The 13404-nt window shown below is 44.7% G+C and overlaps 1 protein-coding gene across 2 annotated transcripts in view; it reads right to left on the bottom strand.

The window, feature by feature from the left end:
• The window catches only part of LOC147632806 (protein TIC 22, chloroplastic-like), a 57416-nt gene that overhangs the window by 16642 nt on the left and 27370 nt on the right, over positions 1-13404 (bottom strand). For both annotated transcript variants that reach the window (XM_086807684.1, XM_086807683.1), the window contains exons 5-6: positions 5396-5455; positions 5153-5236 (exon numbers count right to left, since the gene is read on the bottom strand). In XM_086807684.1, coding sequence (XP_086663810.1) covers positions 5153-5236; positions 5396-5455 — 144 coding nt within the window. The remainder of the gene's footprint in view (positions 1-5152; positions 5237-5395; positions 5456-13404) is intronic.

Genomic DNA, 13404 nt, shown 5'->3' with positions numbered 1-13404 from the left:
CCTGTCTAAAGCGTTCAGCTTTATTTGCTTGACAAACTTGAGAATTGAGAACATAATCTTCTACATACCCTTTCATCTTTGGCCAATAAAAAGTGTGTTTCACTAACGATAGCGTCTTGTGTACCCCAGGGTGTCCAGCAGAAGGGGCGTTATGACACTCCTTAAGAATCTTGGACCGAATGTCCAAGATCTGTGGTAAGTAAACCATTCCGAATCATCCGTTGGCCTCGTGCAGCCTGAATGGTAGGCTGCTCAGTCATCAAGTCTTGGTCAATCAATGAGCTCTCGTCTTGGATCTTCTGCCAAAATGGATCAAAATAACTAGCAGTCCTGCAAAGCCCTCTCAATGATTGAAATAAGTCAGTAGAAATCTCGGTGAACGACAAAGTATTCCTCTCTAATTCGACTAAGCGCATCTGCAACACTATTCATGGACCCTTTCCGATAACGAATCTCAAAATCAAAATCTTGCATTAACTCAGCCCAACGAGCTTTCCTTCCTCACAAATCATCCGCATCACACACATACTTGATTGACTGATGATCAGTCAATATCACAAACTTGGAGCCATATAAATAATGTTTACAAACCTTGAGAGCATGAATCACAGCATAAAGCTCTTTCTCAAGGGTTGGCCAACGAGATTGAGTGTCGTCTAGCTTTTTACTTTCAAAAGCAACGTTTTGAGAAGTTGGAAACAACTTTGAATTTAAGTTCCTCAGATCATCCTCAATCTGATGGCCAGACAAAAAGAGTGAATCAGATTTTGGAGGATATGCTTCGAGCATATGTATCCAAAAGACAGAATTCATGGGAGGATTATCTTCCTATGTTAGAATTTGCTTATAACAATACTAAGCATGCGAGTACAGGTTTTAGTCCTTTCATGTTTATGTATGGTTTTCAACCTAGATCACCTGTTACAATAGGATTCTCAAGACTTCAGTATGATGCAGCACGTAATTTTTTGCAAGATATGCAAGAAATGTTACAAGTTGCGAAGGAATCTATTAGAAGTGCTCAAGACCGAGACAGATTTTATTCTAATAGACATCGTTCACCCAGAGAGTTGTCTGAAGGAACGATGGTGTATTTGCGAGTTCCGAAAGATTCCGAGACTTTACGAACAGATCGATCTCCGAAATTATCCCCTAGATACTGTGGACCATTTCGTGTTACACGAAGGATTGGTTCAGTTGCATATGAATTGGATTTATCTTCTCATGTGAAAGTTCATCCCGTATTTCATGTCAGTGGACTTAAGGAAGTACTGGATGGAACAGACCAGTTAGTTACTCCTCAAGAAATCATAGATGTCGAGGACATGACATTTGTTCCACACGAACCTGAAAAGATTCTTGGATTTCATGAAAGAAGATTGCGTAATACACTTATCACGGAATACAAGATCAAGTGGAAGGATCATGTTGAGGAAGACGCTACATGGGAGACATTGACTACTCTTCAGAGAGATTACCTTGGCTTTTTAGTAAGCTCAGGAGTGAGCTCTTAGAGGAAGGGGAGTATGTCATGTGCTCTAGGGTCTGGAGCCCTGGATCTAGTGCAGACGTGCACCTGCTTTACGCAGTTGAGGTCGGCAGCAGTCTTGAGGCCCGCGAGGGTAGCTTCGTGGCGGTATGGGACGTCGTGAGGTAGAGATTGGTCGGTACGTCAACCTAGTTAGCTCAGCTCGTAGCTCAGTGGGGACAGCCAAGACTGTGGGCTTGCCCACGGCTGTCGTGGTTGGGAGGTGAGTCAGGCCTGCACCCCCTTCTTGTTTATTTGTTTGTTTGCAGGTTTTGAGTCTCGAACCAGGAGCGTTCTACGAGGAGATCCTTTGGGAGTTTTGACACCTGGGCTCCTAGAAATGTGCCTCGAAGCATTGCCGCTCAAGTAAGCTCAAGGCTGCATATCCCCACATCACTCTGGTATGTGTTGTGGGAAGCATGGTAAAGCGTGGGCCACTAAAAGTGACACCAAGGTAAACATAGCATGAGACAATCTCCACAAGATCCCCTCTATATGTGAAGCTCAATCTTGATGTGAAGGGGCGAGAGGTATTGAAGACCATTACCTTGGTTTTACCAAGGTTAACAGAGAAGTCCCGCTGAGTGCAAAAGTCATGTAAGGCATCCAACTGTCTCTGAAGCCCTTCGGCTGAGTCTGAGAGGAGGACGATGTCGTCTGCATAAAGTAGTATGGGGATCAATATGCCTGCCAGTGTGGGACCAACCCCGCCTAATCCATCAATGAAGCTCGAGATCTCATCGATGTAGAGGCCGAAAAGAGTGGGTGATAGAGGGCAGCCCTGTTTCACCCCAATAGTGCTAGAAATCTCCTGTGATGTACCTCCTGGGACTCTCACTCGTCCGGTGACGGACTCATAGAGGGCGATGATGCTCCAAACCATGTTAGATGGGACTCCGATCTCCTATAGACGGTGTATGGGGTATCCTCTATCATCCCAACAAAATGAAAAAGTACTGAACTAAAAAGCTGAATCTGGGTGTGCAATAAGTACAATGAGTGGTGGAGGGGATGGACCTCTACTACTAGGAGAATGCAAAGCTATATGCATGGAGTATACAATCATGATATGCAACCTAGCTAGCTCCATCCTGTACCATACTGGGGGTATAAAATGGTATACATCAATGAAGGGGGTGTCCACAGCTCCCTGAAGAACATGCCTGGGTGTGCTCTAAAGCGAGCCAGTCGCTCCGCACCCTCTCTGTGAAACTGAGCTCTGATCTCTGTCATCTCTCTCTGGTATAGGCGTGGTGTCCGAAAGCTAGGTGTCCTCTGTCTCCTGCGGGCTCTGAGTGTCTCTGCTCTTTGGAGAGTAATTCCCTGCCGTGTAGGGGCTGGGAGTGGGATGGACCTATGACACCAAAGTTACAACCATGTGACATCTGATACACTGTCTGGAAAAGAAAAGAAAGAATTGAAGGTAAGTATCTAGCCCTACAATACATCAGTAGGGAGCATCCGGAAGCAGCAACTAGGGAGAGTGGAAAGCTAATGCTACTAGTCAAAATGGGATACATGAGTACATGGATACATGAATACATGAATATGGGGGAGTACAAAAGTGACAGTGAGTACAACAGTATATGGGTCTACCGGATGGCCTAGATATCTCCCATAGTGAGATGCCTGGTTGGACGAGCCCGATGCCTCGCAATGATGCTCTGAATCCTCCGATGTAGGCACCGTCTCCGATGTGAGGATCCGCGAACCCTCGGGCGTCTGGATCTCCCAACTGGATAGCTCTCTCAACTAGAGTCCCACGGGGTGCCCACTGCTGGGCTATCGGCTGTGTGTCCTCCCGGATAGTCCCTCTAAAGAAGTCAGTAATCTGTCTCTGTGTGGACTCCCTGCCAGTCGGGCGTCTGCTCCTGATAATGGACGCTTTGAGCCTGCGGATCTCCAGGAGATAAAAAACCAAGCATCACTGATCACAATAGTCCATGACGCTAGCCAGTGGTCCAAATCCCTCTCTGAAAAGGCAATGGTAGCACCCTCGAATCTCATAATATGTTGTGCAGCAACAGATGTAGTGCTCCTCCGTCTCTGGCTCTATCCAACAAATCTGACAAATCCTGTCCCCTAGAGGTATTCCTCTAAATCTGCCCATCTCTATCTCTAACTGATGTGAAGAGGTGCGGATCTGCCCAATGGCGCACCTCAATCCATGAGACAGGGGTATATCATGTAGCTCGGTCTAAGTATAAAATGAAATGAAATGATATATTAACGTCTATAAGAGGCATGATGGCCTATGAGACCAAAACTGAGAGTACATTTGAAGTTGGTGTCTCATCAAAGAGAACAACCAAATGAAACTGAAAAGTACAATAAACTGACTATCTTACAGTTATAAGAACTGTAAGTAAGACTCCTAGATGATACTGAGTAGAAAATACTGGAAAATGTATATCAAGTAGATCCATGTATGCTGATCAATTGAAGTGTTACCCTCTCCTCAGATCAAATATCTCCGCCATGGGGCTGTCTAGAATGGAGGGGTCGTAGAAGCGAGGTAGGCGCCTTCGATGCCGAGTAATAATGGCTCTAATCTGGCGATGGCGAGGATGTTGTGGTCGGGATCCTGATGAGCATGGCCAACGAGCACGACATAAGACAACTGCTCCATCAATGGTGACTCCCTGGGAGCGTGGCTGGTGTCCTGATGGCCCAATGGAGGAGCTATCAGAGGTGTGTGGGCTGGGCCGCTGGTGCTGGTGTTGAAGAAATCTGTCAGGATCCTCTGTCTAGGTACATCATGGCTCGGTCTCCTGTCTGCCAAGAGGGTTTGTCTGTGTCTCCTGAGCTCAAGTAGGAACAATCCCAAGCATTTCTCATCCTCAAACTCCATGCCCAAAACCCTCTCGGAAGAGGTAGTGATATCTACCGGATCTCATAATAGACTGTACATCAGCAAATGTAGTGCTCCTCTGTCTCTGCCTCCTGGCAGCATAGCTGACAAATGCGGTCATCCGAGATTTGATGCACATATCGCCTTGTCTCAATCCGCAGCTAGTGTGATGAGGTCCAGATCTGTCCAATGGCACAACGTATCCCATGTGATAGGTGTACATCCATGTACGCTGAGCGAGTGATAAAAGAGGTGTAAAAAATGGCTCTTGTAATGAGCCATTTTCATGCCTAAGGGCTCAAGGGGACTTTGATTTTTTTCCCCTTTTTTTCTTTGCTTTGGCGGGAAGGGAAGGGAAAAAAGGTGTTTGGGGGGTTGGGGGGGGGGGTGTGATTCCTTAAAAGCATCCTTCAAAATGGGCACCAACTCTTTTGAATCTTCTGTCACGCCAACATCCTGATTGCACCTTGAGCTCCCACTGCATGGTCCTTGGAGGAGCTTTTGCTCTTGGGATAGGTTGATCTTGCCACGCACATAATCTGGAGATAAGGATGCATTTGCCATAATTTTTATGAGGGGGGCTAGGCAGGGAGCCAGCAGAGTGCTGGCCATTGTGGACCCTATTTGCAGAAAGGGACATGAGCCATTGGCACAAAGGTGAATAATTAGAGGGGTGTATACACGATACCCAATGTTCCCTTACCTACACCTGCATTTTTGCCGCCACATCCCCCAGCACCATATTCTTATAAGGTCAGGTACTCCTTACTTACCTGAATATTCATACTTGCTCGTAGAGAGGGATTTGATCTTTGCACCTCCTTTGAAGCTTTTGCTAATGCCTTTTCAAGATCCTCCTGTGAAACCAAAAACAAACTCGTTACTACTCAAAAGTTAACTAGCCAACTGAGAAGCCAGTGCTTGAGCATTATTCCCAAGTCCTCCTAATATCTGCCATGTTGTGCTCAAGAAAAGGTGAACACATTTTTGGCAGGCCCTTGCATATAAACACAAACCTTCCGGAAAAAGATAGGGATATATCTTCGATTGCTGCTCCTAAGGATCAAATTTTCTGACTGTCATCAGTTCAAACAAAAGGAAGACAAGTTTAGATCAAATTATTAACTGAGATCTTAACTATAACAGAAATACATTTTACAAAGGAAACTATAGGCAATGCTTGTTTGAGGCTTGGATGGCAGAACTTATATGCTTGATAGCTGCCACACGATTTACAAAAGACTAGTTCAGTGCTTGTTAGATGCTTCTGTGCTGTAGCTTTGGGGCCTTAAAGCATACCTAAACTAGGTAACTAAGTTATTAGGATTTAAAAACGTAGTTCACTAGTGAAATAACAAAAGCCTAACCATGGGCTTGCAGAATGGCAGCGGGGGGTTTGGGCTGCCAGGATAGGAACCAGGGTTAAAATCCCACTAGCCTACACCCATGCAGTGCGCGTTGCTTATAATTAAATAAAGTATGAGATCACATGCCCACAATTTAATATAGGGTCTTGTAGCTACAGTGGGAATTTACAAAACCCACTCTAAGGCACATGATGGTCATTGATTTTGAGAGATGTATCATCCCTTGCAGCCACCTAAAGGGACCGAGGGAAAGAGAGCCAAGACCAAGGGCATGCAACCACAAAATCAGTGTTTTCCATTAATGCAGAGAGGAGGACGATTTGTTTCAGCCCTATTTTAGCTTGAATAACACATGAAGCTTTGCGCTTTTGCAAAGGAAGCCATATTAGGGTTTGCATTTTTGCATCCACAATCAGATTTGCCCATGTATATTAGGGCTATATGCATAGGTCTTGCATGTAGCAATAGTTTTGCATTCAGATCGCACCAAGTCTAGGTCTTAGTAGGAAATCAACCCATCACTTATTTTCTTCATGGCCAACGTGGAGAATCCAAGGTTTCTGGAGTAAAATGCCAAGCTTCATCTATCTTAGATGCACAAATTGGAAAAGCAAGGAATCAAGAGGGATGCTCTCTACTGGACGTTTTGGGAGAGCCAGTTGGCACAGTGTCACAGAAAGATCCGAGCATAACATGCGAAGTTAACAACCGCAAAGACCAAGGACAAAGGTAGGAATGTGAAGAACCAAAGATTGAAGTTTTGACCATCCTGCACATGCCCAAGATATGCACCAATGGTTGGGGCGAGTATTGGGCACAATATGACCTTTTTTATGACTGTTTATGGCCTTAATAAGGGATGGTTGACCAAAATACGACTTATCAAAATCCTTGTAAAAAGGCAAGTCATGGGTCATTTGTAAGCATTCAAAGAAACAGAGATTATAGAGCCAAGACCAAGGGCATGCAACCACAACATATGAATCAGCCAAGTACTCTCTAAATCAGTGTTTTCCACCAACACAAAGAGAAGGACAGTAAGCTTCAGTTCATGCATAGCAATCAAAGCTTAGATCTTATTTGGTTCTTTGCCAATCATTGTAAATAATCATTTAGTTAGTAATATATAGTAGGAGTAGGTTAGGTAAAGAGTCTCTCTCTTCTCCTTCTCTCTACTTCTCTCTGTTAGTTTCTCGTAGGTGATTAGCTTTAATCATTATTAAGCACGCTTCTGAATGGTTAGCATGTTACATTGGTATCACAGCATCTAGGTCAATCCTAGGTAGGAGTTGTACATATTGAATTAGGGTTTCTCAAATTAGTCTGTGTTTTAGGGTTTGCTTTCCCTATTTTGCATAAGTTAAGCCTTTACATCATGTTCTCAGCTCATTTTAGCTTGCATAGCACAACAGGGTTTGCGTTTTTGTATAGGCAACCAAATTAGGGTCTGCGTTTTTGCATCCACAATCAGCTTTGTCCATGTACATTACGGTTCTATGCATAGGTCTTGCATATAACAATAGTTTTGCATGCAAATTGCATCAAGTCTAGACCTTAGTAAGTAATCAGCCCATGGACTACCAAAGGTATGTCATGCCTCGTAAACACTCCCAACCACTGAGGGAGGGGAGGGTCCACAATCGAGGCCAGCCACTCCAAGGGGGGATGGAAGATTCGACATCAAGGCTAAGTCTATCCCTATCCCATATCCCAGCGAGGCTCCTCTCCTAGCCTCTGGGAGTAGCTGTCTGAACATAAGCCAATCTCCAAGTGACCAAGCACGACCCATGCTCAAAGCTCCCCATGCTACATGCGGGTGAGTCCCCAACATGTGACTACTAGGCAAACGGACCAGAGGTTCCAAATCATAGGCTGACACACTGTCAGAGATGCTCCTCAGATGCAACTCGAGCGAACTGCTGAAGGGACGGCTTGAAATGATCCCAAGCACAGAAGAGACTAGTTGCAAATATGTCCTCAAATGCAAGGCTAAAGCCATGAGCCCGCATCTCCGTGAAGATCCACCTCATACTCTCGGGGAAGGGCCTCCCAAAATTGGGGTGAGAGCGGAGATCCTAGCCTGGAGGAAGTCCTTCCAGGGCTCACTACCCAAAAGGCAGCCATGAACTATGAACTTGCCCAAAAGGTTGCAGCTCTCAATGGAGGTCCATTGCCTCGAACCACATGCGACCTAAGGTTAGATTGCCACGGCTACCAATGGCCCCAACCTAGTGTCCCATACCACTAGGCCAATCCACCCACCTTGCAGCTCCATGGATATGAGGTCTTGCATGCCCTATTGGTATGGTACCTTAGGGTGAGAGTACAAGCACATTGCTAATGGGGAGTGTGTGAGAGAGAGAGAGAAAGAAAAGAAAGATATATTAAGCATCTACTAAAGACCCAATGGGCCTATGAGACCAAAGTGATACAATGATGTCCATGGCATATCTCATCATGGAATGGAAAATAAAACAGAAAGAAAACATAAACATAGCTATCTCACTGGGTGGATACAAAATTGTCCATGGAAACTCATCATGGAATACTAAGAACATAAAAACATGGGAGCGACATCAGCTCCGAGTAGATGGTATACCACTCTCCAAAATATCAAGCATGGGGCTGATGAGTATGGCCGAGAGGTCTCCCTCAACTATGTCACGTGGAAAGGTAGCTCGATGGCAGTGGAGCATGTCTTGGATCTGGGACTAATGAGTATGTCTTGGTCTCCCTCAACATGTCACGTGGAGAGAGAGAGAGAGAGAGAGAGAGAGAGAGAGAGAGAAATGAAATGAAATGAAATGATATATTAACGTCTCTAAGAGGCCATAGTGGCCTATGAGACCAAAACTGAGAGTACATCTGAAGTTGGTGTCTCGTCAAAGAGAACAACTAAATGAGACTAAAAAGTACAATAAATTGATTGTCCTACAGTTATAAGAACAGAACTGTAAGACTCCGAGATGATACTGAGTAGAAAATACTGAAAAATGTATATCAGTTAGATCCATGTATGCTCATCAGTTGAAGTGTTGCCCTCTCCTTAGATCAAGTATCTCCGCCATGGGGCTGTCTAGAATGGAGAAATAATGGCTCTGATCTGGCGATGGTGAGGATGCCGTGGTTGGGATCCTGGTGGGCGTGGCCGACGAGCACGACATAAGATAACTACTCTATCAGTGGTGACTCCCTGGGAGCGTGGTCGGTGCCCTGATGGCCCAATGGAGGGATTAAGGGGAAGTACAAGAGTCATGGAAAGCATATTGGCATTATAGAATTAGGCCTTTTTATAGGAGAGGCCCCCTTTACAAGGTGTGGGCATAGGATGCCACCACACATGCCACATGTCAAATATGATGCCAACTGTCCCTAATAGGTGTCATTTTGCCACACATCACTACTTACATAATATCCTTCTAAGAGGTTATTCCCACACAAAAGAGCTTATACACACTAGCAGTTGTTCACACATTGGAACCGCTTTATTTGAACTCTAAATACAGTACTAGTTTACACAACCACCTAGCACTTGTTTATTCCCACATTAATCACTATTTAATAGTTAGCATTCCCCGCCATAGTGAAAATGGCCTAGTCATCTCAATGACTAGACTTAGAATATAACAAAACTAAAGTGAGAAATATATAGAGACAAAGGAGGGAGAAAGAAAGAAAGAAAGATAAATTAAGCGTCTACTAAAGACCCAATAGGCCTATGAGACCAAAGCAATCCAATAATGTCATGGCATATCTCATCATGGAACGGAAAATAAAATAGAACAATCAAAACTATCTCACTGAAGTTATATAAAACTATCCATGGAAATCTCTAGAATACAAGGAACATGAAACATGAGGGAGTGTCAGTCCCCAATAGATGGTATACCACTCTCCAAAATATCAAGCATTGGGCTAATGAGTATGGCCGAGAGGTCTCCCTTAGCTACATCACGTGGAAAGGTAGCTCAATGGCGACGATGTCACCATTCACCAGTCATGACCAGTGTTTCACACACTGTGCAGAGCCAAGGTGAGAACAAGGATTTTCCACATAAGAAAGCTAAAGCATTCACTAGCATATTTTGGCCTAAAAGATGGCAATAGAGTATGAGCTACATGAGATTTTATTTGTTGGTGTGATTTTAAGGTTTATAAGTTTACAGATTCACACATCATTAAAGTGTGGCCGGACTTATCACCTTCTGGGTATGCATATGTAGACCAAAAGGAGGCGCCTTGAGGAAACTTGACCAACAAGCTGGGAAAAACATAAAACCTGATATTTTTGGCAGCTCAGCCACTTTTGGCTTAGAAGGGAAAAAGCACAACTATTTTGGGGCTGGTCGACTCCATGAAAAGGAGGAGGAGGGATGAGCATGAGGACACACACAGGCGGGCAGCACTTGTTGAGTTTTGCTCTCCCCCCCCATGAGCGCTGGCTGTACAGCAGGGCAACAGCTTGCTCTCTCTCTCTCCCCCCTGAGCGCTGGCTGTACAGCAGGGCAACAACAGCAACCAATTGGTTCTCTCCTCTCTCCTACAGCACTGGTCGTACAACAATCGTACAGCCTGTCCTTTCCTCTAAGCGCTGGCTGTACAGCAGGGCTGCAGCCAAGTGGTTTTCTCTATTCTTCCGGAGCTGGTTGCTAATTTTGGGGGTTGTTTCAAGATTGTTTTGTACTGGTTCTTGGTGCTATTTGTACCTAGATCTCTAAGCAAGTGGTTGCTGATGTTTTGTGGACAATCTGGTGCAAGTTTGCACCTGCACCTTGGTCTGTTGTAGCAGCTTCTCCCTTGAATAAAGACGTTACTACAGGGGGCTGGACGTTCTGACTCAGTGCTGTGTTTTTGGTGTTATTTATGGCTCTTTCGCTGTGTCTCCAAAACTTGTATCCGGTACTTAACTATCTATCTATTGCTCGAGTGTCCGGATTTGGTTTCATTGGTATCAGAGCACAACTTCTTGCCTATTCTATCTAGGTAGACGGTCCTACAGTTATGGACAAGGTCCAAGGTTGCAAAGAACACAAGGAGAGGATTAAAACTCTTGAACGCATGGTGGAACAGTACATCAAGATCATTGATAGACAATTTGAGCTTCATAACTTTTGACGAAGCAACTTCGTCAAGAACTTCAAGAAAAGGATGCATATTTGAGGATGTACCGTGAAGACCCTCATGTGAGGACGGTTATGGAAGGCAAAAAGAGGGAGTCTAGTGCTACAAATGTCTTCAATGCTGGAAATGAATCCCATAAAGTTAGCTTTTCACTATCTTCTACAAGAAGGGAATATTACCCTTGATGAACGGGGCAAGTATCAGGTAAAATCGGATCTCGGGTTTGTTGAACTTCATCAGTCAATGGTTGCTGAGGAAGCTATTTTTTTCCAAAAAGAGAAAGATGGCTCCTATTCCGAACCTACCTATGGTCCATACTTGAGACAAGCATTCTTTTAGGGAAGAGATGGCTTAGAAGATGCCTTGGAGGGAGGACAATGAACGGAAGAAACAAGCTCCTTTGGTGGAAGATGGACCAACAGGGGTTGTTGTACCACCCCTATTGTTATTGGTGCCAATGTTCTTGCCACAAAAAGAACGAAGCTTTGGAGGAGATTTAGTTCTACTCCATATTTTTGTGTGTACATAGAGATACTATTTTGGGTGTTGTGAATTTTGATGGATTTCTTCCCATGAACTTTGATTGCCGACAAACTTTTTTTTATTGAGATAAAGGAGGTATGTGACTGTCTAGAAGAGTGCATCCACACTACTATCGAGGCTGCAACAAACTCTGCCTAGATAATCTGGTGTGGGACTAATGGTTTGTTGTGGATCATACAGGAGAACTCCCATGACCTGACTCCATGACCTAGGGCCTCTCAACTCACTGCCAATCCTCATCGCATAAATCTGGCCCCCACAAGACTTCTCCATACATCAAGGCTAGTGTGCCGGGGGTATCAACAAGCCAACCCTTCATCCTCGGCTCTTGGAAATGTGCCCAAAAGCACTACCGCTCAAGTAAGCCAAGGCTCCATATCCCTGCGTCACTCTGGCATGTGTTGCAGGAACAATGGTGAAGCGTGGGCCAATGAAAGTGACGCCAAGGCTGCAAATCCCCGTGTCACTCCGGCATGTGCTAAGGGAACCACAGTGACACATGGGCCATCAAAAGTGACACAAAGCTAGACATAAGATGAGACAATCTCCACAGGATCCCCTTTGTATGTGAAGCTCAATCTGGATGTGAAGGGGCTGTAGGTATTGAAGACCATTACCAAGGTTAACAGTGAGGTCCCACTGAGTGCAAAAATTGCCACTGTGGGACCAGCCCCGCCTAATCTGTCAATGAACCAATCCTTGCATACCATACCATGTCATGTCCTTGCTCTACTAGTCATCTGAGATCACTCCAATGCAAGCCTAGGGAGCCGGTGTCTGTCCAAAGTGTATAGGCTATATAAATGTCACTGTTCGGAATTGTACATGAACAACTCGGGGTGTTGTCCTAAACTTTGCAAGAATGATGGGAGGCCGACGGCTTACTCGGGATCATGCATGAAAACATCACCTATAATCTCTCCATCCTCTCCGATTATTCTCCCCTTTGATCTCCAAAAGAGAGCCCCATACATCACCACGGGTGTCACTATAGCATATCAAAAAGTCACACCTTGGTGCTTTGCTCCTGGAAGTATGCCTAGTGAAAGTTGCCTATCCAAGCAAGCTAGACAGGCATGTCCCCACACCAGTCGAGCTTGGACCGTCAGGCGCATGGCAAAGATCGGGCCAGTGAAAGTAACTCTCAAGTATACATAGGAGGTAGCAATATCTGCATGGTGAAGATTGGGCCAGCGAAAGTAATTCTCAAGTATACATAGGAGATAGCAATATCTGCATGATCCCCACAAATGTGAAATATTTCCTAGATGTCACTTGGTGTAAGAAATGAAAGATCGTGAACTTCGTCTTGCCAATGTTCACTGTGAGGCTCTGCTACTTACAAAAGGCCTCTAATACCACCTCGTTTTTTTGTAGCCCCTCTACTCAATCTGATATCGACAATATGTCACCTGCGTACGGCAAGATGGGGTCCATCATGTCAACTAGTGGGAGCCTTGGCCGCCAAGTTTGTCAATGAAGTTAGAGATCTCATCTATGTACAGGCCAAAGTGTTGCACACACACACACACACACACACAAAGTTATATTAAACGTCTTCAAAAGACCTAGTGGGTCTATGAGACCAAAAGTGATACAAAAGTGTTGGAGAGAGAGAGAAAAGAAAGAAAGAAAGATTTTATTAACGTCTTTCAAAAGACCGAACTCGGCCTATGAGACAAATCGGAGTACCTGTATGGAGTATCCTCTGTCATCCCAACAAAATGAAAAAGTACTGAATAAAAAAGCTGAATCTGGGTGTGCAGGGGATGGAGCTCTACTACTAGGAGAATGCAAAGCTATATGCATGGAGTATACAATCATGATATGCAACCTAGCTAGCTCCATCCTGCATATGTCAAGGTAACAAGAGATGAGTTGCACAACCTAGCCTCCTCAATGATGACTCAAGGTGAAGATATTATCCAGAGTTGAATAGGTCTTCTTGAACTCCGAAATCCAACCTGCCCTCTCGCCTTGCATACCTACCTCTC

This window comes from Cibotium barometz, chromosome 13 (assembly GCF_041138505.1).
Source record: "Cibotium barometz isolate CiBa-2024 chromosome 13, ASM4113850v1, whole genome shotgun sequence".
NCBI lineage: Eukaryota > Viridiplantae > Streptophyta > Polypodiopsida > Cyatheales > Cibotiaceae > Cibotium > Cibotium barometz.
Note: the sequence above shows the minus strand (reverse complement) of the source record. Positions and strands in the feature narration are given on the sequence as shown.